Genomic DNA, 23,959 nt, shown 5'->3' with positions numbered 1-23,959 from the left:
GCTTGCTGTACAAGAAGCTCTGCTTCCTTCCCCCAGGCTCAGGCCCGGCCCTCAAAGCCCAATCCGTGTTTTTTTTGCTTCATCCGTGCCTTCGACTTGCAACTCACCACAGCTCAAGAAGTCAAAAAGAGAGCTTATTCTCACCACTTTCTTCATCAAGCTCCCTCCACATTGGTGCAGTCAATCTCGCCCAACACAAACATCATCATCAGCCGCACACACTCTCTCTCTCTCCCCTCTCTTCCATTTCCAGCTATGGAGCCGCGCCGCCTAATGGGACTTTGGCTCTCCGTCTGCGACCTCGAGGACTGAGTTGACTCGGCGTTCCGGGGAAAAGTTTCCATTAATTTAGCTCAAGCAATTTTGTCGGTTTTTCTCGGAAAATTTTCTCTTTTCTCGGGAAACAATCAGAGAGTTTTTGTTTATTTTAATCAATCAGAACTGAAACCGTAAGTAGTCAGCTTGTTTTTATAGCTTGTTTGAGAGGCTTTGAGCTCAGAGATTTAAAAATTGGAAAATGGGGGAGCTGGATAATTCCTCATCACCGTTACCGAAGGTTTCAACAGCTTCCGGCGGCGAAGCCAGTTTAACTTCCTCCGCTCGCAAAGCCATGACTCGTTCGGAGCCTCCGCAAAAGAAAAAGCGAAACCTTCCCGGAATGCCAGATCCCGAAGCGGATGAGATCGCGCTGTCGCCGACGACTCTGCTTGCTACGAACCGTTCCGTGTGCGAGATCTGCAGCAAAGGCTTCCAGCGGGATCAGAACCTGCAGCTCCACCGGCGGGGCCACAACCTACCATGGAAGCTGAAGCAGCGGACGAGCAAAGAAGTACGGAAGCGGGTCTACGTCTGCCCCGAGACCTCCTGCGTGCACAACAACCCTCCGCCGGACACTTCAAGCGACCAGCCATTTTTTCCATGAATTGCCATCTGGGTTGACCCCAGATCAGACTCAACCCGCACTGCTGCCGTCAAACGCCACCACTGTGCAGAACCCACAAGCGCCGCAACCGACCAAGGGGACGAAGAAAGTCGCCATTGCTGCTTCGGTCGGAATTGTGACTCTCGGAATGCTCTCCGGACTCGCCTTCTTCCTTTACCGCCACCGAGTCAAACACCAGTCCGAGTCTCAGAAACTCGTCAATGGCGGAGGACCCGGTTCCCAGAGATTCGCCGACGACCCGAGAGTCCCACCCTCGAGCTTCCTCTACATTGGCACAGTCGAACCCAGCCACTGGTGGCCGACGGCAGCGCCAAGTCGCACAAAATGGCGGTGGTTTTCAACCACGATGGTCTCGACAACCTTAAGCCCCCAATTGTGCTTCAAGAGTTTGTGAACCATGGCGGCGTCATCTTTAAGATGCAGTGGCAGGAGGGTTTCCAAGAAGCAGGGGAATCTGCGTGCTGCTCTGTAAAAAAAAAAAAAAAAAAAAAAAAAAAAGCCTTCTCTTCCATGGTGTTCATAATCCGAGAACTCCATAGCTACACGTTGCAGATGAGAGAGATTCTCTTCTTCGAAAATTTGCAGGGGATTTTAAGCAGGGTGCAGAGGAGATGCAAGCTTCGTTCGTCTGGCTATTTCAACAGGTCTTCTCTCGGACTAAAGGCTCCGACTGTGGGAGCTGCAAAGGAAGCTGGGCGTGGCTTGGGAGTCCGAAAGGTCACTCCTCCTTCGATCATCGACCTCCTCACGGCTGCGCTCCATCTTCAAACTCTCCGAACTCCGCTGCTTCAGCTCTCCAAACTCCCTCCGCAGCAAGCGGCGTCCCTTGTAGCAAACAGCAACAGCAGTTCAATAGCTCTCCAACGACGTCGTCTGCAGCGTCTTCGTTGAGCTCTTCGTCCATGCTCTCCATACTGCCCATCTACCCCAGTAAGATCTTCATGCTGCTGTATGGGCAGTTTGTCTCTCTCTAAGGTTGAGCAGCGCACTCCCTCTTACGGAATTCAGGGTGATTCAGCTCAAGCACCTCCAGCACAAAAGCCTCCTGCAAATCCTGCAGTTTATGGGCAAACCGCTCAGTCACCCAGCACTCCAGGAGGCTATGGTCAGTCAGCACCTGTGCAGCCAGGATACCCGCATTCTCAGCCTCCGGCTTCTGCACTTCCGCCATGGTTGCTGCCTGTGAATGTGATTAACAAAAACAAAGTTTGTCAACTCACATCTGCTTGCCTTTGCTGCTGCCTGTGAATGTGATTAACAAAAAACAAAGTTTGTCAACTCACATCTGTCTGCCTCTGCTGCTGCCTGTGAATGTGATTAACAAAAACAAAGTTTGTCAACTCACATCTGCTTGCCTTTGCTGCTGCCTTTGAAGGTGATTGACAAAATCAAAGTTTGGCAACTCACACCCAAAGACTTTCTCCGTCTCTTACCTCCTACTACTCCAAGCTCCTCTGCATTTCCTCCCTGCACCATGTGGGAAATATATATATATATATATAATATTATTAATAAAAAAAAAAAAAAAGATCTATCTTGGTGGATCAGTACCACCGAAAGCAAAGAAAAAAAGAAAATATAATAAAAAAAAAAGATCTATCTTGGTGGATCAGTACCACCGAAAGCAATAAGAAAAAAAAAAATAATAATAAAAAAGGGGATCTTGGTGCACCGGCACCATGTGGAAAAATAATATATATATATATATATATATATATATATATATATATATATACGCTCTATTTAGCACATTACGCTAAATAAAATAAAGTTTATTTATTGATATCTCTGATAAATTACAGATATGTGCTTACACATGAAAAAAAAAAAAAAAAAAAAAAAAATAATACAAGATTGGAGCTTTCACAAAGGATGTTCACGTGAAGCCCCATTATTTGGCAAAACTCTCGGAGCGGAAGGCATCGGAGCGGGAGGCATCGAAGATAGAGCATTCGAGGCCTCAATACTTGGCCAAACGCTGGAAGACCCAGGAAAAATGTGCCTCTGGAGGAAAGACGAAAACCTTTGACGGTCACTTTGAATCCGACCTTCAGACTCTTGCAGCTCATCAAGCTTCCTCTTCATGCCCGTCGAATAGTTGTTTGCAAGCACGTGCAAACTTCTATTCTCATACTTCAGCTGCTTGATCTCTTGTTTGAGACTTTCCACCTCCGTTATCAAGGATTCAACTTGGCGGGAGCGAGCAAGTAGGCGTTGGCCCATGTTGGACACAGAGCATGCGCACTGAACACTGAGAGCGAGGGACTCTTGAACGGCCAACTCATCGGACCGTCCTGAAAGCAGCCGACTATCTTCAGGAGTGAGAAGGTTCCTAGCTACTATCGTAGCTGTTGTTGCGTCCTTCATCACAGAGTCTTCACCTGTAAGAGGACCGTTAGAAGATAAAAAAGAATGGCGCCATACATTACCTTGATGGGGCACAACCGGATCGCTGCTGAGACTCAAATCTAAGCAAAGGTTCGATGAGTTAGTCATTTTTCAAAGGTGTTCAAAGAGAAGGGATAAAAAATTTCAAAGGGTCGGAGACAATTTTTCAAGAATGGGCAATCTTCAGAGTGTGAATGTTGGGGTGATCAATACCGCTCTATAAAAAGCCAAGCGACACGACCACCGATTCAAAAATCCGGATTTTCCAGCGTGAAGTTCGGCGACGCGTTCGCGGCTTTTCAGAAAACGCGTTCAACTTTGTCAAAAGATATCTGACAAAGTCGAGAACACGTGGAGGCCATCATCGCAACTACACGTCTTTAGCCGACAAGCGCAAAGTTCGGCGACGCTTTCTCTGCTTTTCAGAAAACGCGTGCAACTTTGTCAAAAGTGGCGCTCGTTCAGAAATCGAAGAGGCGTCGTTCAGAAATCGAAGAGGCGTTGTTCAGATATCGAAGAGACGTTTGTCGACAAGGGTAAAAGAACGGTACCACCACTTGCTATTAAGAAATCCCTATATGTGTCGACCTTCGTCTCTTATGACAAGGCAGACCTGAAGAAAATGCCCAACTCTTCCTCACCTCTGAGGGCGCACTCCCAGCAAAGCCTCTCAAAATACACAATTCTTCTTCTTCCTTTGAGAAAACCTATTCAACCTTTGAAGATACCAGATGCCTGGAGTACAGATGACCCAGGAGGAAACGATAGATTGAAGCATGTGCTGATTCATTCACCGCTTCTTCAAAAGCAAAGGTATCTCATATCATCAAGGGCGAAAGCAAAGGTATCTCATATCATGTTTTTTCCCTATCTTTTCCTTTGCCCTTGTTCTCACCTGCCAAGACAAGGACAGAGGAAGCAATATGTCGGAACCTCCACTCAAACCAGTTGCCACCAAGGAGTGAAGCACCATTTAAATGCAAAGGTTGCATTCAACTCCTGCATTGGAGGACAAATACTACAAGAGAAGATGCTAAACCTGCATAAGGAAATACCACTTCTGCAAAGGGGAGCAAGTAAGGCAAGCGAAAATGATACATCGAAGCATGTGGAGACAAGCACAACAAATATATGTGCTGATTTATTCGCTGCTTCTTCGAAAGCAAAGGTATCTCATATCATGTTTTTTCCCTGTCTTTTCCTTAGTCCCTGTTATTACTCGCATGGCAAAGTGAAAGAGAGCAGTCAGCGGCACTTGGAGTCAGTCTTCCGATCTGGAACCGACTACCTGGAATCTATTCCTGATTGCTTACCTAGTATTGCTCTCGAGTAGTCATCTTCAACGGTTGATACACTGCCAGAGAAGGGACAAGGAAACTTCAATCTTTCCAACCCTCTTCAATACGAATTGGAAAGATTGAACAAAGAAACAGGTCAGCACCTCCACCTTGTACTTGCCTGCCATATCCTGAAACCGCTCGTAGACCTTCGGGGGGAGACCAAAAGAATCCTGCTGCCCAGTTCAAGAGTAGCACAAAGGAAAATCAACGAGCGGAGGAGACCAGAAGAATCCTCCAGCCCAGTTCAAGATCAAGCCTCAATGGCCCTTGAAGAAATCACAAGTCCGATTCAAAATCAAGTGTTCACCACCCTTGAATCAAATTCAACTCCAGATAAAAGGAGTAAGTTCAGACCTTCGGAGGAGACCAAAAGAATCTTCCAGCCCAGTTCAAGATTAAGCTTGTGGAAAATCAACGATTGGAGGAAACCAGAAAATCTTCCAGTCGAACTCAAGATCAAGCCTCGATGGCCCTTGAAGAAATTTCCAGCTCAATTCAAGATCAAGCCTCGACGGCCCTTGGGTTGACATCTACATTAAGGGACTTCAAAACGCATCTTCTACACGTGACAAGCACATGTCTACGACGTGCCTTGAAGTGGGGGCATTTGTGGACATCGAAATTTCGGTGAAATGAATGTTAACCAATAATTAAAATTTCAACGCTTACGTGTCACATAAATTTTACATGTAGCGTGTGACTCAACGAAAAATCGAAATAAATTGGAAAGGTCATCAAATAGGACACGTGTCAATATCTGGCAGAAATGATTTATTTCATCTGATTATTTAAATCCAAAAAATCAAGTTTTGGAATTCTATAAATAGGAGGCCAAGGCATTCATTTCAAGGGGGGAAGGAGAAAGAAAAAGGAAGAAGAGAAAGAAAGAAGGGAATTCACATCACACCAAAACCTTGAAGCCTTGAAACTCTAAAGCTCTCAAGCAAATCCCGAAGGATCAAGAAAACACTCTTCGTTCTTCGTCAAACACTCCTTCAAGGTCAAGCCCCAACGGCCCTTGAAGAACTTCCACCGACTCAAGATCAAGCCCCGACGGCCCCTTGAAGAGAAGTGTTCATCGTTCATCATCCGTTCATCCTAAGATCAAGCCAGTCTTCAAGATCAAGCCCCGACGGCCCTTGAAGAGAAGTGTTCATCGTTCATCATCCGTTCATCCTAAGATCAAGCCCCAACGGCCCTTTGGATCAACAACCTCAACAAATCCACACATCCAATCAGTCTTCAAGATTAGGCCCAAAAGCCCTTGAAGATCCGCTCATCCATCAACCTTCAAGATCAAGCCCAAAAGCCCTTGAAGATCCGTTCATCAACTGTTCATCCCAAGATCAAGCCCCGACGGCCCTTGAAGAGAAGTGTTCATCGTTCATCATCCGTTCATCCTAAGATCACGCCCCAACGGCCCTTTGGATCAACAACCTCAACAAATCCACACATCCAATCAGTCTTCAAGATTAGGCCCAAAAGCCCTTGAAGATCCGCTCATCCATCAACCTTCAAGATCAAGCCCAAAAGCTCTTGAAGATCCGTTCATCAACTGTTCATCCCTAGATCAAGCCCCGACGGCCCTTTGGATCAACAACTCATCCACAAACCTACACCCTACGAAGATAGAATCAGAGGATCAAATTACAAAGAGATTGTAACCCCAAAATCATTAAACACAAAAATATATTTTGTACGCGTTATTCTTGTCTCTTGTTTCAGGAATTTTCCGTGTTTACAAACATGTCATGGTGAACTTGGTTAATTAGAATGTATCAAGCAAATGATAAAATAAAAATAAAAATAAAAATAAAAAAACACTTATTTTAAGATAAGATACCAATCTTACATATACTTTAATACACTCATTTTTTTTAGTACATCAATATATTTTTTTTAACTAAGGGAAGGAGGAGTTTGACTAAGCCACATAATGTGTAACCTAATTTGGAATCAAATTCGTCATTCACGAGATTCGAACCTAAAACCTCTCACTTCCAAGTAAAAAGGAATACCACCAGATATTTGATAAAACAATATAATCTGCATTAATAATATTTTCATTAATGTTCTATCTCATTATGGGTATTACAATTTTCCTTAGTCTGTATATGCATGCAAATAGACTGATTAAAAAGCACAATTTATCTTACTTCATGCTCATATTGTAATCCGCGAGAGACCATGAAAGTAAGAAGGGTGGTCCTATCCACACATCATTTTTACCTCTCTTGGTTTATTTTTGTTTTTTTATCTTCTTTAATTCATTCGATTTGACGGATGTAAATCGAAAAGGATATGTGAGAGGTAAAAATGATTATGTAGATAGCACTACCCAAATAAGAAATGTCACAATCTCACTCCAAACTTCTTCCACTTACATATATTGAACCAAATTTTCCTGTGGAATTCATATTTTTGGCATTACTATTATCTGAAAAACCAATTTCAACTTCATATGTTTCCGTAGTTTCTCCATTTGTTACTTATTATGATCTTTTGGGTACCTTTTTTTTCTTGGGTGTGATATCCACACTCCTTTTTACTTCTCACACACTCTTCTAATTTTGGACCGTCGGATCGGATGAATTGAAGAAAATCAAAAGACAGAAATTAAGAAGAGGTGTGTGAGAAATAAAAAGGGATGTGTGGATATCACACCCCTTTTTCTTTCTCTTATTTCCTTTTAATTACATGTCTTGGTAAGTTCCATTACTTGAAAATTTCAGCTGGCCGATCATTTCACTTGACCTAAATGTCAACTAAGATTAAGGAAACGATGCCTAAAGATACTGAGGTCAAGGAAAAAGGGAGGAAAAGAAAGGCAAAAAGCTAGAGCCCCTAAACCAAATGATGGTCGATTGGGACTGGCCATGGAGAAAGGCTGTGGAAGAGGAATAGAAATGCAGAGACCAAAATTGACGAGTAGGACTAAGGCTTACACATAGGGATATGTGTTGTAGCTTTGCACACCTGCCTTTGCCCCTCTCCAGTCTTCATCCATATGACAATTTTCGGGCAGCTTTAAGTGGGATTTTTTTATTTCTTTTGCCTCTCAACCATTTGACTTTGAATTTTCCATTTTATTAAGTAGCACATCTTGACGTAGTGTAACAAGTACAAGAAAGAGAGTTATAGCTAGGGTAACTCGAGCTCCCTCGTGGGTTGATTCAAGACATTTGTGAACTCATCAAAAAAAGAATCATTAGGATTAGTCACAGGTCGACTTCTTATAGCAATGGACTTACTATAGCAACTTTCTTTGAGCAAAATGAAATTATTGAGTTGTAGAAACAAAACGATAGATTAATCAGTACTGAACTCGTGATCCATATGAAATGAAATTAAGACCATTTATTTGTAAGTAAAAAAAAATCAATAAACGCAGTAATAATGTGACAAAATCAAAGTTATATACTGGAATTTTATGTTTTAATATTCCACCACAAGCACCAGGGTCAATACACGTAGGGGTGGTACCACTTTCCTTGGCTACAATATAGTTATCTTTACCTAAAACAGATGTGCATCAACTTATTAAGCAATAATAACTGTAACAATTCTTTTCACAAGCTTCCAGAGGGCACATGGGAGTGAGCCAAATTCAGCTGCACATACTGCCAACTCTGGTTCACATTTCAAGTTGCTGTAGGCTAACCTCTCTCATCTTCTATCTCATATCTCAAGGGCTATTTTACTAACAAATCCCTTTGGTTAGTTCCAACTATAGTAAATAAAGTTTTGCGGTGTGATATCCACACACTCCTTTTGACTTCTCTTATATCTTTTTAATTTTCGATCACCGGATCGAATGAATTTAAGAATATCAAATGACAAGAATTAGCAAGGGGTGCGTGAGAAGTAAAAAAGAATGTGTAGATAGCACACACCTAAAATTTTACTGGGTCTTTGGACTATAGAATTGGGCAATTAGAAAGGTTTCTTTTGATTCAACTTGTAAATTTGATTCTACATTATATTAGATTATCTATTCTTTCTATCATACAACAATGTAATACACATATTGCAGATCAAGCGGTTTCTTTTTACCATACAATAATGTACACACATTGCAGGTAGAGCGGTAAGTATCATTTTGTACTCTACAAGGGATCTAGAAAGATGAACTTATCCGATTATTGTATGGCTAGAATTTCCTACATTATCATCCATGGAGGGCAAAGAAAATTGTAGAGACTTCAGAAACCCAAGACGCAGGAAAAGGTGTAGGGTAAGGACATGCATAAAGCATATACAATGATGAATACTCATAGATCTGCCAAAAGTCAAAATAGAGAGAAGCATCTTTGGGATCAGGATACTTTCCTAATCTAAGGATGAGGATCCTCATGATCAAAGGATGTGGACTGTTGGATGAAAATCCAACGGTTATAATTATTATAATTTTAAAAGAACTCCCTGTTTGTAGCCGTTGAATTTTCATCCAACGATCCACATCCCTTGGTTATGAGGATCCTCATCCTTAGATTAGGAGAGGATCCTGGTCCCATCCTTTGCAAAGTTTGTAATGATGGGATTCAGAGATTCAAAACGAAATCCTAAAATATCATAGATTCTTTAATATGTTATGAACATGATTTAGGAAAACAAATGTAATGATACACTTGGTTAGAAACTTTAAAAAAAAATTTCTAACTAGTATTATTATTCTATTAGTATGCCAAGCAGTGTTTACGTTATATTAAAAAATTTCTTCTAGAATATCACCTTGAATTGTGGACCCCAAAATCCTCCAAAAATAACATAAAGCATCACAAAATGCATAGGTCACATTCTTCTAATTAATTAAATAAACATGATATTTTTTTCTTTTTTTTTTCACAAAACAAAAACGAAAATTTAAGAAACAAGTAGTAAACATCATCTGCCTTGTCACACACTACACCCAAAGTGGGCACAACAACTCACAAGTCACAAATTTACATTCTACGAGATGGAAGCAATGTAAAAGCATAGGTGCCAATTTTTCTGCTCCCCCATCTCCCAAATATCCTAAAAGAGTGAAAGACCACCTTACATTTCTGCCTACTCCCTCTCTCTCTCTTCTCTCTCTCTCTCTCTCAGAAATGAAATGAAGTTAGCTACTTTTCAGGATCGTCAGTGCTTTTGACTCACGGAACCAATCAACTGCTGCCATTGATGAAGTTGAATATCTGATGCACGGCTCTTGCAATGTCATCTGCTGATCCTAAATGACAACCTTCTTCTATCTGCATTTATACCAAATTTAAATTCCTCAAACGCGTTATACCGCGGAAATTTTATGTTGCATTGATCAAGAATTCAACGTTAAATAGCTCAAAGTACACTAAAAAAATTCCTTTATATTGTTATATAATATTAACTCCTTCCCAAGAAGGAGGACAAGAGCAGTAAGAAAAAAAAAGTAGAGTACATGCTTAGCCCGCTAGCTAGCTAGGGTAGCTTGAGATCCAAGTCAGAAAGTTTGACTAGGCAAAAAAACCAAACAGATAAGACAGAATAAAAAAATATGGATAAAAAAAAATTAATATATACCTTGAGATTGAAAGAGTAAAGAACAGTGTCTTGTGAAGATGTAATGTTGAGGTGCAAAACAGTTAGCCTAAGATCCTCCAATGCAAGGATGGCTTTCATCAGCTGCCCAGCTCTCCTTTGGCACTGGACTTTTAAGTTGACATGAGATTGGATCACAGTGACATCTATGTCTGCAGCCTCAGACTTGTTCTGAGCTGTGCCTTCATCCTCAAAGGCGGTGGCGATGGCGGTAGTGCCTTCTTGATCATGAGAACCAATTCTGCACTGGGATAGAGTCATGAACATTCCATTGGATGGCATTGCCATGCTGCAGGGAGAAGAGGAGGATGCTGGTGAGGAGCTGAAAGAGCTGTTGTTACTATTATTGTTCATCCCTTGAATTTGATCAGCTGTTTTTCTATTTCTTTTTTGGGCTTCAAGGGAATGAAGTAGGTGCTCCAATTCCTTCACAAAATCTATTGCACCCCCCACAATTGATGCTTGGTCACCCTTCAACCAAAAAAAAACCTTAATTCAATTATACATTAAAATTTCATGGTTTCAAGCTAATTAATTTGCGAAAGGGTGGCGATTTTGGCACTTCACTTTTAACCATCGTAGGAAGATTGCAGAAGGCTAAAAGGGAGCGTGAAAATCACTAGCGCGTGTTCATGAAATTATAAGATAGATTGAGTGAATATGATCAATTACCCTTTGAATGTAAGAAGTGGGCATGAGGGACCTGAGGACATTGAGATGGTCATTCATCTGGCGGCGACGGTTGCGCTCCACCGCTATGTGGGTCATCCGCTGGCTCTCCACTTCTTCCTTGTTCTTAGTTGGCCTTGTTCTCTTCCGCTTTCTCCTCTCCCTGGTGGCAGGAGATTTGGGTTGCTGGGTTTCCTCAGCACCATTATGTACCTGAACCCAGGTAGGTGGGGGTGGAGACCCAGCAGCTGAGCTGGGCTTTTCTTCCCCTTGGTTGCACTCAGAAATCGAGTGTTGGAGATGAAAGTCTTTCCCTTCTGATTTCACAGGTGAATGTTGCAGCTCAACCATTTCATGGGTCACACAGCTCTCAAGTTCTGGAGCTCTCTGAATTGTGGTTTCCATTTCAGGCATGTAAGTTTCGTCCAACTCCCATGGCTTTTTGAAGTGTTGGAGTTTCAAAAGTGTTTGAAAGCTTGGCTCTTTCAATGGAAAATAAGGTGTAGTGGTGGTGGTGGAGGAATTAACACTTTGTAGCATCTGGAGAAATGGCATTCTGTCCTCCAAGCTTGGCATTAAGAGGTGGTGGTGGGATTCTTCCTCCTCCTCAAAGCTCAAGCTTTCAGTGGTGAAATTCAAACTTTGCTCCAACTGAAAATCCAAATGCTCACCAAAGGACTGCTGCAAACACCATAACCCAAGAAATAGTTCTTAAAAGAATGTTAATAAAGAATGAGAAAAAGGAGGAACAAGGGAAGAACTTTACTGGGTTTCACACCTACCCTTTTCTAATTAAACAAAAGAATTCAACTTTGAAGTGGGAAAGTTGGAATATAAAAGTGGAAGCAGAAAAGAATATAAAAGAGGAAATTTATAGTTTTTTTCCCGTAAAATAACATCCATTGTATTGAATGCAAAGAGCATTGTTTAGAGGAGTAAATGCAGTCTATTTCTTGATGCAAGAAAAAGGGGTTAGAGAAAAATAAAGGGTATGTGCAAATTGAGCAAAATAACAACATATAAACATACACAGGGATTACTGGGTCCTTGAACTAGCCTCTCCATTACAGGCTGCAGAGAGAGAGAGAGAGAGAGAGAGAGAGAGAGAGCAGCAGCAGCAGCAGTTTGTTGGGTGTTCCTTAAATTGTGTCTTTCTCTCTCTAGAAACATATTACCAACATTCCATTTATGCTAACAGAACAATTGCAATAAATGTGAGAAGCCCCAATGAGAAGCGGAAGAATTATGAGACCCCATGAATCGAACAACACAAAATATATTTTGTTTTCTGATAGGAGTGAAATATGCTCTTATAATAGAACAATATTAAATGCTGTGCTACTTTAGCCTTGAAGAACTGACTTATTGAGAAGATCAGAGAACAGGTATAGAGAGTACTCTGCACAAGTGATTGAATAAATGGGCCTCCTCGTTCCAGTCCTCCTTCACCGAGAGAGAGGGAGAGGGGGAGAGAGAGAGAGAGAGAGAGAGAGAGAGAGAGAGAGAGAAGAGGGAGAGAGAGAGAGGTTAAGGAGCTGAGGTGAATAAAGTGGAGGGTGAAAAGTACCAAAGGGAGGGGGGGAGGTGTGAGGTAAGAAATGAAGGGTGGAAGTACTCTCAAACTGATTGAGAAGATATGCTGGTAATGCTTAGATATGCATGAAACTGAGAGAGTTGGTGATACTGAGCAGAAGGGAGAGAGAGGGGGCTAGGGTTGTCTGGTTTGCAAGGTCCCAAGCATTATTGGCGGTGGCAGTTTTGTCCAGCTGCGAGGACAGGCAGCTGTGGGGACTAGTCTCTCTCTCTCTCTCTCTCTCTCTCAGTGCACACTGCACCAGCAAGGGGAGAGAGAGCAGTAGAAAAGCTTTGGAAAGTCCTTCAATGGGAGAGATTTTTCAGTGTGATAGGCACACGAGATGGTATATCACGTGTCATTATATAAATGGTAGGATATATATGTTAAAAAGTTAATAACTTAAAAAATAAAATTTCCCACCACTTACATAAAAACACATGGTATATCATCCGTGTTCCCGTCACAATGAAAATTTTATATTGAATCACTTGTCTGATGATGGGTCATTTCCCATGTCACACTTGTCCAACCAGGCCGGCAGCCCAACCCAACCAGCCCTGCAGCCCAATTATCCATGATGTATCACATTTTTACTTTTCTACCTGTACACACAATACGTGTATGTAGACATGACAACGTGTCGTTCTTTTTCGTATTCGTGTTAGTGGTGGATCAGAAATTGCAATTTTAACAAATCATCTCAATCCGAACTGTTAAGATAACAAGTGAAAATTATAGAAAACTAAGAACACAATGTTTTCTGAATATTCCTCTCATTTAATGAATAGATAATTACATCACTTGTAATGTATATAGCCAAAGCTATTTACAATATTCTTTCTGACAGTCTAAACAAACTTTGTACACATGGCATATTATGATTTGCTATCTAAGAAACATATGTCATCACTTGGCATCCTCATCTTTACACCCCCTCAAGCTAAGCTTGGAAGAAGTTGAAGTTCCAAGTGATAGCTTGGACTGGAGGAAAAGAAACATGTTCTTAGCCAATGATTTTGTATGAATATCAGCTATTTGATCCTCACTGCAGACATACCGAACTCGAACAATATTAGAAAGAACTATCTAATGTAATGATGATCAATTTCTACATGCTTGGTTCGAGCATGAAAAACCAGATTAGAAGTAAGAGATATAGTAGAGATGTGATCACACCAGATTGTGGGTTTGAAAGATAAAGAAAAGCCAAAATCATGAAAAACCTTGCAGATCTAGGTAACCTCAGTTGCAGTGTGAGCTAGAGACCGATATTCAACCTCAGTGGAAGATCGAGCCACTGTAGGCTGCTTCTTAGCATTCCAGCTTATTAAATTTGATCCAAGAAACACACAAAAGCCACTAGTCGATCTACGATTAAATGTACAACCCGCCCAATCTGTATCAGATAAGGCTAAGAGATTGAGATTACCTTGTTTGAACTAAATACCATGTGAAGTTATGCCTTTGAGAAAACAGAGAATTCTTTAAGCTGCTTGCATATGAAGATCAGTGGGTTGCATGCATAAATTGGAAGACTTGATTTATAGCAAAAGAGATATCAGGAAGAGTCTAGGTCAAATATTAGAATGCACCCACAATAGACCTATATTAAGTGGGATTAGATAATAGAATGCCACTGTGATCCAACTTTGTAGTTCTAAGATGTGTGCAACATGGTTTGGCACCCGTCATCTTTGTTTTCTGTAATAGATCCAGAAGATACTTTCCTTGATGAAGAAAGAGACCCTGTTGCAATCTTTGAACTTCTAAGCCTAAAAAGTAATGAAGATGACCTAAATCCTTGACTGTAAATAAAAAACCAAGCTTTATGATGAACAAGTTACAGACAGAGGAATCAGGGCCACCAACTAATATGTCATCGACATAAACCAATACAATAACTAGAACATGATCCTTTAGAACAAATAGTGATGCATCAGAACAAGATTGAGTAAAACCAATGGACTTAAAAGCTTGAAAAAGCTTATCAAACTATGCCCTAGGAGCTTGCTTGAGTCCATATAAGGATTTCTGAGTTTACACACATGATTCGGCAAGATTGGATCATGAAGCCAGGAGGTTGTTGCATAAACACCTCTTCTTTTAAGTCTCCATAAAGAAATGCATTGCTAATATCAAGCTGATGCAGAAACCAATTGAATTGAGCAGAAAAAGTGAGCAAAATATGAATGGTAACAGGCTTAGCTACAGGACTAAATGTTTCTTGATAATCAAGCCCCTCTTGTTGGTGAAAACCCTTGGCAACCAATTGGGCCTTATACCTATCAATGGAACCATCAGGCTTTTTCTTAATTCTAAACACCCACTTGCAGTCGACCACATTCTGAAATGGTGAGGATGGAACTAGAGACCAAGTTCTAGTGGATTGAAGGGCATTAAACTCATTTTGCATGGGTAGATTTAATAGCTTGATTATAGGTGTAGGAACATAATCCACAGTAGGTGGCAGAGAATGTTTAGTAGTAGTATAGGCTTTAGGTCGAAAAATACCATTTTTGGATCGAGTAACCATTAGATGGATGTTGGGAAGTGATATATGGGAGGAAGATTCAACAGAAGTAGTTGTGGATTGTGATTGAGGTTGAGGTTGAGATGTAGAGGATTGACGAATAGGTGGAAAGGAAGTTCGAGAAATGGGAAAATGAAGATCTATAATGGGAGGGATAGTGGCAGGTGTAGAAGATGACTGAGAATGAGGATGAACTTGGTGAAATGGAAATGTTGTCTCATTGAATAAAACATGCCTGGAGATGTATACTCGACCAGTGAGAGGATCCAAACACATATAGCCCTTATACCTTATGTTGCATATTATATCCAAGAAAAGCACATTCTGTACTTTTACCATCTAACTTTGAAGAAATATACGGTTTTAACCGCAGAAAGCAGTTGCAACCAAATACTTTAAGCCTAGTATAGTCTGGAGATGAATGGAACAACAATTCCTAAGGAAACTGAACAATACCAGAAATAGGCAAACGATTGATCAAATAAAGAGTAGTGAAGATAACTTCAACCCAATACTGTTGAGGAACATAAGATGCAACCAATAGAGTGCGAGCTGTCTCAATGAGATCTCTGTGTTTTCTTTCAACACATCCATTTTGCTCAGGAGTATGTGGACAACTAAGCTGATGAGAAATACCATGCAATTAGAGAAATGATTGAAAATAAGTACTAACAAATTCGCCCCCTAAATCTGAACGTATAACCTTTATTTTATTTCCAACAGAATTTTCTACATATGTTTTGAAGCTTACAAATGTAGAATACACATCTGATTTAGCTTTTAAGGGAAATAACCAGTTATACTTAGTATGATCATCTACTAACAACAAGTAATAGCGAAAGCCACTAACAGATAGCACAAATGGAGGTCCCCAAACATCACAGTGTAGTAGTGCCAGACTTTGAGAAGCAGACGAACTTGCAGCTTTAAAGGGAAGCTTGTGATTTTTGGTTATAGCACAATCAAAGCAGAAAAAGTTCACAGAAGATGTACCTTGCACAACAAGTTTATTACTAGATATAACCTTGCAAAATATAGATGAGGAGGGATGACCCAAGCGACTATGTCATAGCTTGACTGGAGCTTTAATATTAGCAAAAGTCGAGGCAGTAATGGAAGATGAAGCTTTACCAGTAGAAGAGACAGTGTGCAGAGGATAAAACTCATCCTTAACTGAGCCCCGCAAAAGCATGTTCCCCATAGAATGATCCTTGACAAAGAATCCATCAGAGTCAAGTGTCAAAGAACAGTAATTATCACAGAGAAATTGAAAGGCAGACAACGAATTGTGTTTCATGTGAGGAACATAAAGAACATTGTTCAATTTAAATGATGTTGTAGTTGTACGTAACGTAGAAGAACCAACATGAATAATTGAAAAACCTTTACCATCATCGATGTATACTTTTTCTTCACTAGTGTAGGGAGTAGGAGAATTGATGGTTGAGATGTCATTAGTGATGTGCGAGGTAGCACCAGAGTCTATCAGCCAAGAAGGATAATGCTTTGAAGAATAGCATGCACACATTGCTTGAAGTTTGGCAGGTGGAATTCGACCTGAGATCTCTGGATTCATTCGATCAAAACAGTCAATAGCTTCATGACTAGGATTGCCACAAATTTGACATAGTGCCCTAGGACCAGAAGATGAACCACGAAAGTTGAAATTGTTGTTGGTGTGAGTAAAGCCACTGGTATACTGATTTCCTCGATAGTTGCCTCTAGTGCCACGGGTACTATTGTAGCGATTGTTCCGTCCTCGATTCAAATTGTAGCTAAAAGAGTTCTGAAGTGGTGGATTTTGTACGACATATGCCTGAGGCGGTGTGGGAAGAAGAGGTGGTTGACTTTGTACAGATAGAGCATGAAACGGTTCAACATTGTTGGAGGAGATAGATTTCTTTCAACAATTCATAAAAAGCTCATTAGTGAGTAGTAACCCACGCAACTCATCCAAAGAAGTAGAAGATAACCAGAGCATGATCGAATTAGTGAGAGACTCAAAATCATCAGGAATACCAGCAAGAGTGGCAGCAATTAGATCACGATCAGAAATTGAAGCTCCAGCAGTAGTGAAAGAGTCTGAGATCTCTTTAAGTTCTTGCAGATAATCAGACATTGATTGTGAACCTTTTTGAATGCTCTGAAGTCGCAATCGAAGCTAATGAATGTGCGCATTAGAAATACCCCCAAATCATTGTTAGTTTGAGCCAGTGATCGCGAGAAGACGAAACTCCAATAGTAAAGGGAATTACCTCTTCAGAGAGTGTGGAATTGAACCAAATTAGGAGATTTTGATCTTTCTCATACCAAGATTTGAACGCCGAATTGAAAGATCAATTAGGCAGAAATGACGTCGGGCACGATTCTGTGCCATCGAAAATACCAAAAAGCCGATAACGCCGAATAATTGGGGCAAAGAGAGCTCGCCATGGCAGATAATTGGATCTCTTAAGTTTGATAGGCACCATGCTACCAATGTTTTGGATTGTGAGAGATGTGTAAGATTGAGAAGAATTAGGGTTTGAAGAGGAATTGGGATTTGGATTGGGCATCGACTCAAAAGATGCAGAAAGAGACGGCATTAGAGATCACAAGATTGATGAAGAAATCAAGTAAATTGTAGAGAAATCAGAGAACCAGAGCGGAAGAGAAGAGGATCGAGAAAGGTCATGAGGCAATTGGCTCTGATACCATATAGGAAACTAAGAACACAATGTTTTCTGAATATTCCTCTTTTATTTAATGAATAGATAATTACGTCATATGTAATATATACAGCCAAAGCTATTTACAATATTCTTTCTAACAATCTAGACAAACTTTGTACACATGACATATTATGATTTGCTATATAAGAAATATATGTCATGACTTGGCATCCTCATCTTTAAAAATGCTCAATCCGGATCCAAACCACTTGTTAATGATTTGTTTGACAAGTGGCTCGTTAGCTAAAAAACTTGTTTTGAAATTCTCAAGGCTTATAATATTAACAACAAAACAAAATTCGTATGTACATAATATTATAAAGTATATGGTAATGTTTGCAGTACTTGATGATCTTTTCGAGAACAAAACTATAGGTGAGCTCGAGAAACTGAAAATTGAAAAAAAAAAAAAAAAAAAAGACCAAATACCAAACTGAAATCGACAAAAACCAAGCCAATGGAAAGTTGAACCGAACCAAAATTTATTGGTTCGGTTTTGATTTTGGTGATTCAAAAATCGAACTGAACCCAAGAGGTTTTATTTATTTTTTCTTTGAATAGTACACCCACCGTTTACGAGACCAAAGATTAATTGACAAGCAGGAGGATTAATAATTTATTTATGCTGGGGTATTCAAAAATCGGACCGAATACCAAACTGAAATTGACAAAAACTGAACCAATTGAAAATGGAATGAGCCGTCCCAAAAGGAGGGTCAGTTGCAATTAGCATGCAACTTGGTACTGCAGTTTGCCAATCATCTGCTTCTACACTAAAGGGTAACAGACGTCTTGGTTCAAAGGATTCATAACCCCAGAAGAGGAAAATGACACAAACCAGTAAACCTAGTTTGAATCCGATTGCCTACTTAACCTTTCCAACGCATAAGATTATTCTAGATTACGAAGACGTCTTGGACGAGATGAATCCACCTCCCTAGAATCATGAAATTTCAGCCCACTATGCAATTTTGGATGAGTTTTGGAATCAGACTAAGATGATAGTCTACTGATATCATGCTAAGCGATGACATTTAACCACGTTGTGTTGATATATGTCGATGTCGAACTGATTGATCAAATTGGAAACAAGTAATCCAGGTCGAACTTGATTCGCTTGCGAAATGCAAGGTTTTTAGGCCCATAGCTCCCACGCCGCCACATGTGAAGCATGTTGGTTACACATGAGTTTTCGTAAGAAAGCATAATGAGAATAATGAAATAGTGCAATATAAGGCACACCTCGTAATGCAAGGTTTCTTTTAACGTCATGAGATTGATTACGAGGAGACTTATTCTCCCTTAATGGACTTTATTACCTTCTGCTACCTTATAAGTTTGGTAGTTTCCTAAAAAAAGAATATGCAACTCATGGACGTGGTACCTTTGTATCTCTATAAGGATCTTCATACAAAAGTTTATATGAAAGTTCCAGAAGGACTTACATTGACTGATCAAATAGTTATCGACCATGGGACACCTTCTTGATTCAATTAAGGAGATCACTCTATGGAATGAAACAATTTGGATATATGTGTTATAATCGTCTGAGTGAATATTTGATAAGTTAGGGTTACGTGAACGATAAACTATGCCTATGTGTGTTTATTACGAAGTCACATTCTAGATTTGCCATCGTTGCAGTTCATGTCGACAACATGAATCTCATTGGGACTCCCAAAGAGCTTGACAAAATTGCCGCTCACTTTGAAATTGAAATTTAAGATGAAAGATCTTGGGAAAACTCAATACTACCTCAGCCTGGAGATTGAGCACTATTCGGATGGAATCCTAGTACATTAATCGAACTACACCCATAACGTATTGCGACTTTTATGAAGATAAACCAAAGCCTTCAAGTACTCCTATTATTGTTCATACTCTAGATGCTAAACAAGATAATTTTTCATCCTAAGGAGGATGAGGAAGATGTTTTTGAGCCTGAAGCCTGAAGTTCCATATCTAAGTGCAGTTGATGCTTTACTTACCTCAATGCACAAGACAAGATATTTCCCTTCGTTGTGAATCTTCTGGTAAGATACAACAATGTGCCTACTCACAAACATTGGAATGGTGTTAAAAACATTTTCCATTACCTCAAGCGTACAACGGATTTGAGTTTGTTCTACCCCTATGAATCCTCGAGATTAGCTGATGCTTCTTTCGGTCATCAGGTTGATTCTTACCTTATTGGTTATGCTAATGCAAGTTATTTATCTAACCTTCATAGGGCATGTTCTTAAACGGGTTACGTCTTTACCATTGGAGGCACCACAATTTTGTGGAGGTCTACCAAGCAATTATTAGTTGCAACTTCTTTGAACCATGCTGAGATTCTCGCCTTGCATGAAGCTACAAGTGAATGTTTTTTGCTAAAAGCAGTCATGGAACATATACCAAATACTTGTGGTCATTCTACCATCATTGACGTCCATACTACGATCTTTGAAAATAACGCTGCTTGTATCTACCAACTGAATAAATGATACATCAAGAGAGACAAGATCAAGCACATTGCGCTGAAGTTCTTTTATTCTCATCAGCAATAACATCACCAGAACATTAAAGTCAAGCAAATTCGTTCTCAAGAAAACCTAGCCGCTCTCTTCACGAAGTCATTGTGCAAGTCTATTTTTCAGAAGCTCGTCCAAGGAATTGGTATGCTTAAACTTTCTCACCTGAATAACTTGTAGGTCTCTTATTTGGAAGTTTTGTCAAACTCAAGGGGAGTATCTAGAAGTATACTCACTTAATCTTAATGTACTCCTTTTGCCTATGATTACGAGCATTTTCCCATACGGTTTAACTAGGTTTTAATGAGGCACCCATCTTGGAATGGTCATACCTTTATAAGGTTTACTACTTTCATCCCATATGACGTTTAGTTTTGACCTAGGCATTCTTCTCACGTTTCTCCTTAGTCTATGGGTTTTTCACCTACTTTGGGTTTTACCATAGCAAGGTTTTGTGAGTTTTACTTTCAATGGATGCTTTCGTTAATTTGAGACTCGCATTGGCCGATGTGCTAACGACTTCATCAACTGATCTACTTCAACTGTTGAAGACCTAATGCAAAGTTTTGTTTGAGTAGTTACACACTCAAGGGGGAGTGTTGCAATCCTAATTATTTAGGAATGTGATCATGTTAATCCTATCTTATCTTGAGATATCCTTGTGGAATTCTACCATATTTCTTAGATTATATATTATCCTATTAGAGTTATAATCCTATTAGAGTAAGGAATTTGCCTTCCGTACTACTATAAATAAAGGCATAATGGGGTGAGATAACACACACCTTACAATTACACATCTCTCTTTTCTCTCTTTGTCGTGTCGCACCCCCTCTCTTTCTTTGTTCTTTATATTGCTCAGTTAAATGAGCCTATAATACAGCTTATACTACTGGTTTCAACTCCTAATTGTACCAAGACTTATGTAATAAAATCTCACACTTGTTGGACCACATGTGATCAAGTGAAATAGTTAGTTGTTGTCGTTGGTCCGTCTTTCTGAAACAATGAAATTGAGCAAATTCAACTAATTTAAAAGATAACAAGTTTGGGACTATTAAACAAGTCTAATTCACTTCAATTAAAATGTTGGAGATGGTTCAAAGTTGAAATTTCTCCTTTCTTTGATAGAAAAATGATTGTAGTTTATTCCTATTGTGTCACGAAGAATATTGAAGTTTAAGGTACCATCACATGGCAGTAACTATAGTTTTCAAATTGAGATGCACTCAGTGGTAATATCTCTCACGGTCACACAAGTAGAAGATCTGAATTATGTTTCATTTTTAGATAAAACCAATTCTGAAATTCTGATAAAATCCAATAATTCAAAATTTTAAATTAAAATTAATATTTAATACCGAAGCTTTTTGAATTGCCTTGAAATGCTAATTTCTAATCTGATTCGACCAAAAATCACCACACGCAACCATCTTGCAAATTCCAACTTGGTTAAAAAAAATAAAAAAAAAAAAAAAAAAAAAAAAAAAAAAAAAAAAACAAGGGTATATGACTACAACCGCTTTTTCCCTCCATTTTGTGTCACAGTTCACAAACGGAACAAAACAAAACCCCATAATTTCTATTTTTCACATTCTATATAATTAAGGTTTTTTTTTTTTATTGGCTGGGGCCTATGCCCACTAGCTTTGGGTATGTTTCACAATCAATATGTCGGGACATAAATTTTGTCTCTAAGTAAGGGAACTGAAGGGACTGAATTCTAGATTTAAAGCATATGTCTCCCCTTTAATTTCCTCCTTTTTAATCAAATTTGAATTCACTTGTCAATTTGTAATGTTGTAGCTTTGAGCTTTTCTACTAAGAGCACTTGCACCCCATACCCAATTGTCAAGGCAATCGGGCAATTATTGCTCAAAATTCAAATAAACCAGCTTCAGCCCACTCTAAAAACTCGGGTAACGAGTGAGACCAGAAGTGCCGAAAGAAATCAGGCAATCAATGCTTGACCCAGCATCCGAGTGTAATTTGATGTCATGTTAACGTCAGCATAACGTCATTCGCATTTATTTATTTTTTTACATCCGGCGCATGTACAACACGTGAATGTGACGAGTGCGTTGTTAGACAAAAATGGCCAGTGGGGTCCAACTTGTAGCGCACTCAGTGCAAATTCTGCATGGGCGACATGGCCCGTTTACGTCCATTTGATTCCCAACGGTAAAAAGGGTAAAAATTGAACCATTGGATTTCCAACTGTAAAACATTTTTTCTAATCCAACAACTATAGTATACATGGCGCAACGTGGACCGTTGGATTTCTAACTATCATATAATCCAATAGTCCATATTAATTCGTCATTTTCATGGATAAAAATAAAAAAAAAATCGAAAAAAGGAAAAAACATTCTACTAGCCGTTTTGCCCACGTGGCACAACCAGAGCTGTTGGATTACCAAAAAAAATGTATCCAACGGTCCATATTAATTTGGTTTGAAAAAAAAAATGTTAAAAAGTTTAAAAAAAATTTACACTATGAATCAGACATTGTTAGAACTCAAGATTTTTACATTATGACACGTGGCGTGACGGAGTTGGTTAAAAATCCTATTCAAAATTAAACATAATTTATCTTCTTTTATTAATTTTATAAAGAATAATTTTTTAATGCCAATTACCCAAGATAATTTTTTAATGCCAATTACCCAAGCAATTCATGTACATAATTGAGATGCACTCGAACAATTACTTGAAATAAGTTGGCAGATTTTCAGGTATGAGTCTACCTATTTAACATGATCCATCTGCATATTCATATAAAAGTAAATAATTTTTGTTTTGAAATTTAAAGGTATGTGTTCTCTTCATTTTTCCAACTTTTGTTTTGCTTTGTGTTTCTATGTTTTATTGGCCAAAAAGTCACAAATGATACATGTGGTTTACATTAATGGTGGTGCTATCCACATGCCTATTTTTACTTCTTACACACCCTAGTTTTCTGTCGTTAGATCGAATAAATTGAAGAAAATCAATGAATAAAATTTAACAATGGTGTGTAGGAAGTAAAAAAAAAAAAAAGTGTGCAAATAGCACTACCCTTACCATAATGGTACTTTCAAAGTGATTTGTTACCCACTCATTGGGGATGGCGCCTGCCCTACTAACCTGAGGGCTTGGGACGTGTGACCGCAAATCTCTTACCCACTTAAACTTATCTCCCATACAAGAAAAACTTGTGTGGGGATCAGCTTGCCACTAGGCTTTGTTGAGTAACATTACAATCCACTCAAAACTCACCACGTGGTAAGTTTTAATATACCATTTTATTCCCTATCATTCTACTATGTAATTTCTTTTCTACCAATTAATATACACCATGAGATTCATCTAACAATTCGTATTTTTCCCTCTCCTCCCTCTCCTTTTCCTTCCCTCTCTGCTATTGCCCACTTGCAATCTTCTTCAACTATCATGAAATGAAAGGAAATAAAAAATAAATTAAAAAAAATCAATTTTAGAACACACAATTAAAATCATCCCAATCCTTGACCATGTCTTGGTTGAGAAAATTCACCATATGATCTAAATTCCAAGCTACTGTTCGTCAAGGTAGAAGAAGGAAAAGGAAAACAAAACGTACAGATTATTTAATATATTTTTATAGTCAATTTTGTTGTTAGTTAAGGTAGAATACTACAATTCATATTTATTGATAAACTATTAGAATTGTAGATGCTTTTTGTTTACAAATCATATTCTTATGAAGAAA

The 23,959-nt window shown here is 39.3% G+C and overlaps 1 protein-coding gene across 4 annotated transcripts; it reads right to left on the bottom strand.

Annotated features, from left to right (window-relative positions):
- Positions 1–9,533: 9,533 nt before the first annotated feature.
- LOC137735525 (transcription factor bHLH57) lies at positions 9,534–12,733 on the bottom strand. Of its 4 annotated transcripts, none has more exons than XM_088696525.1 (4): positions 11,929–12,733; positions 10,903–11,577; positions 10,213–10,701; positions 9,534–9,905 (listed from the first exon to the last, which is right to left on the bottom strand). In XM_088696525.1, the coding sequence occupies exons 1-4, from the start codon at positions 12,067–12,069 to the stop codon at positions 9,819–9,821; spliced, it is 1,392 nt and encodes a 463-aa protein (XP_088552651.1). In that variant the 5' UTR covers positions 12,070–12,733; the 3' UTR covers positions 9,534–9,818. The 4 variants fall into 4 exon arrangements, with proteins under 4 accessions (XP_088552651.1, XP_088552653.1, XP_068331054.2 ...); XM_088696527.1 differs by having other exon boundaries at positions 10,903–11,580; positions 12,298–12,727; XM_068474953.2 differs by having other exon boundaries at positions 10,903–11,580; positions 11,929–12,725.
- Positions 12,734–23,959: the final 11,226 nt, after the last annotated feature.

This window comes from Pyrus communis, chromosome 7, assembly GCF_041283825.1.
Source record: "Pyrus communis isolate YQ-2024b chromosome 7, ASM4128382v1, whole genome shotgun sequence".
NCBI classification, from domain to species: domain Eukaryota; kingdom Viridiplantae; phylum Streptophyta; class Magnoliopsida; order Rosales; family Rosaceae; genus Pyrus; species Pyrus communis.
Note: the sequence above shows the minus strand (reverse complement) of the source record. Positions and strands in the feature narration are given on the sequence as shown.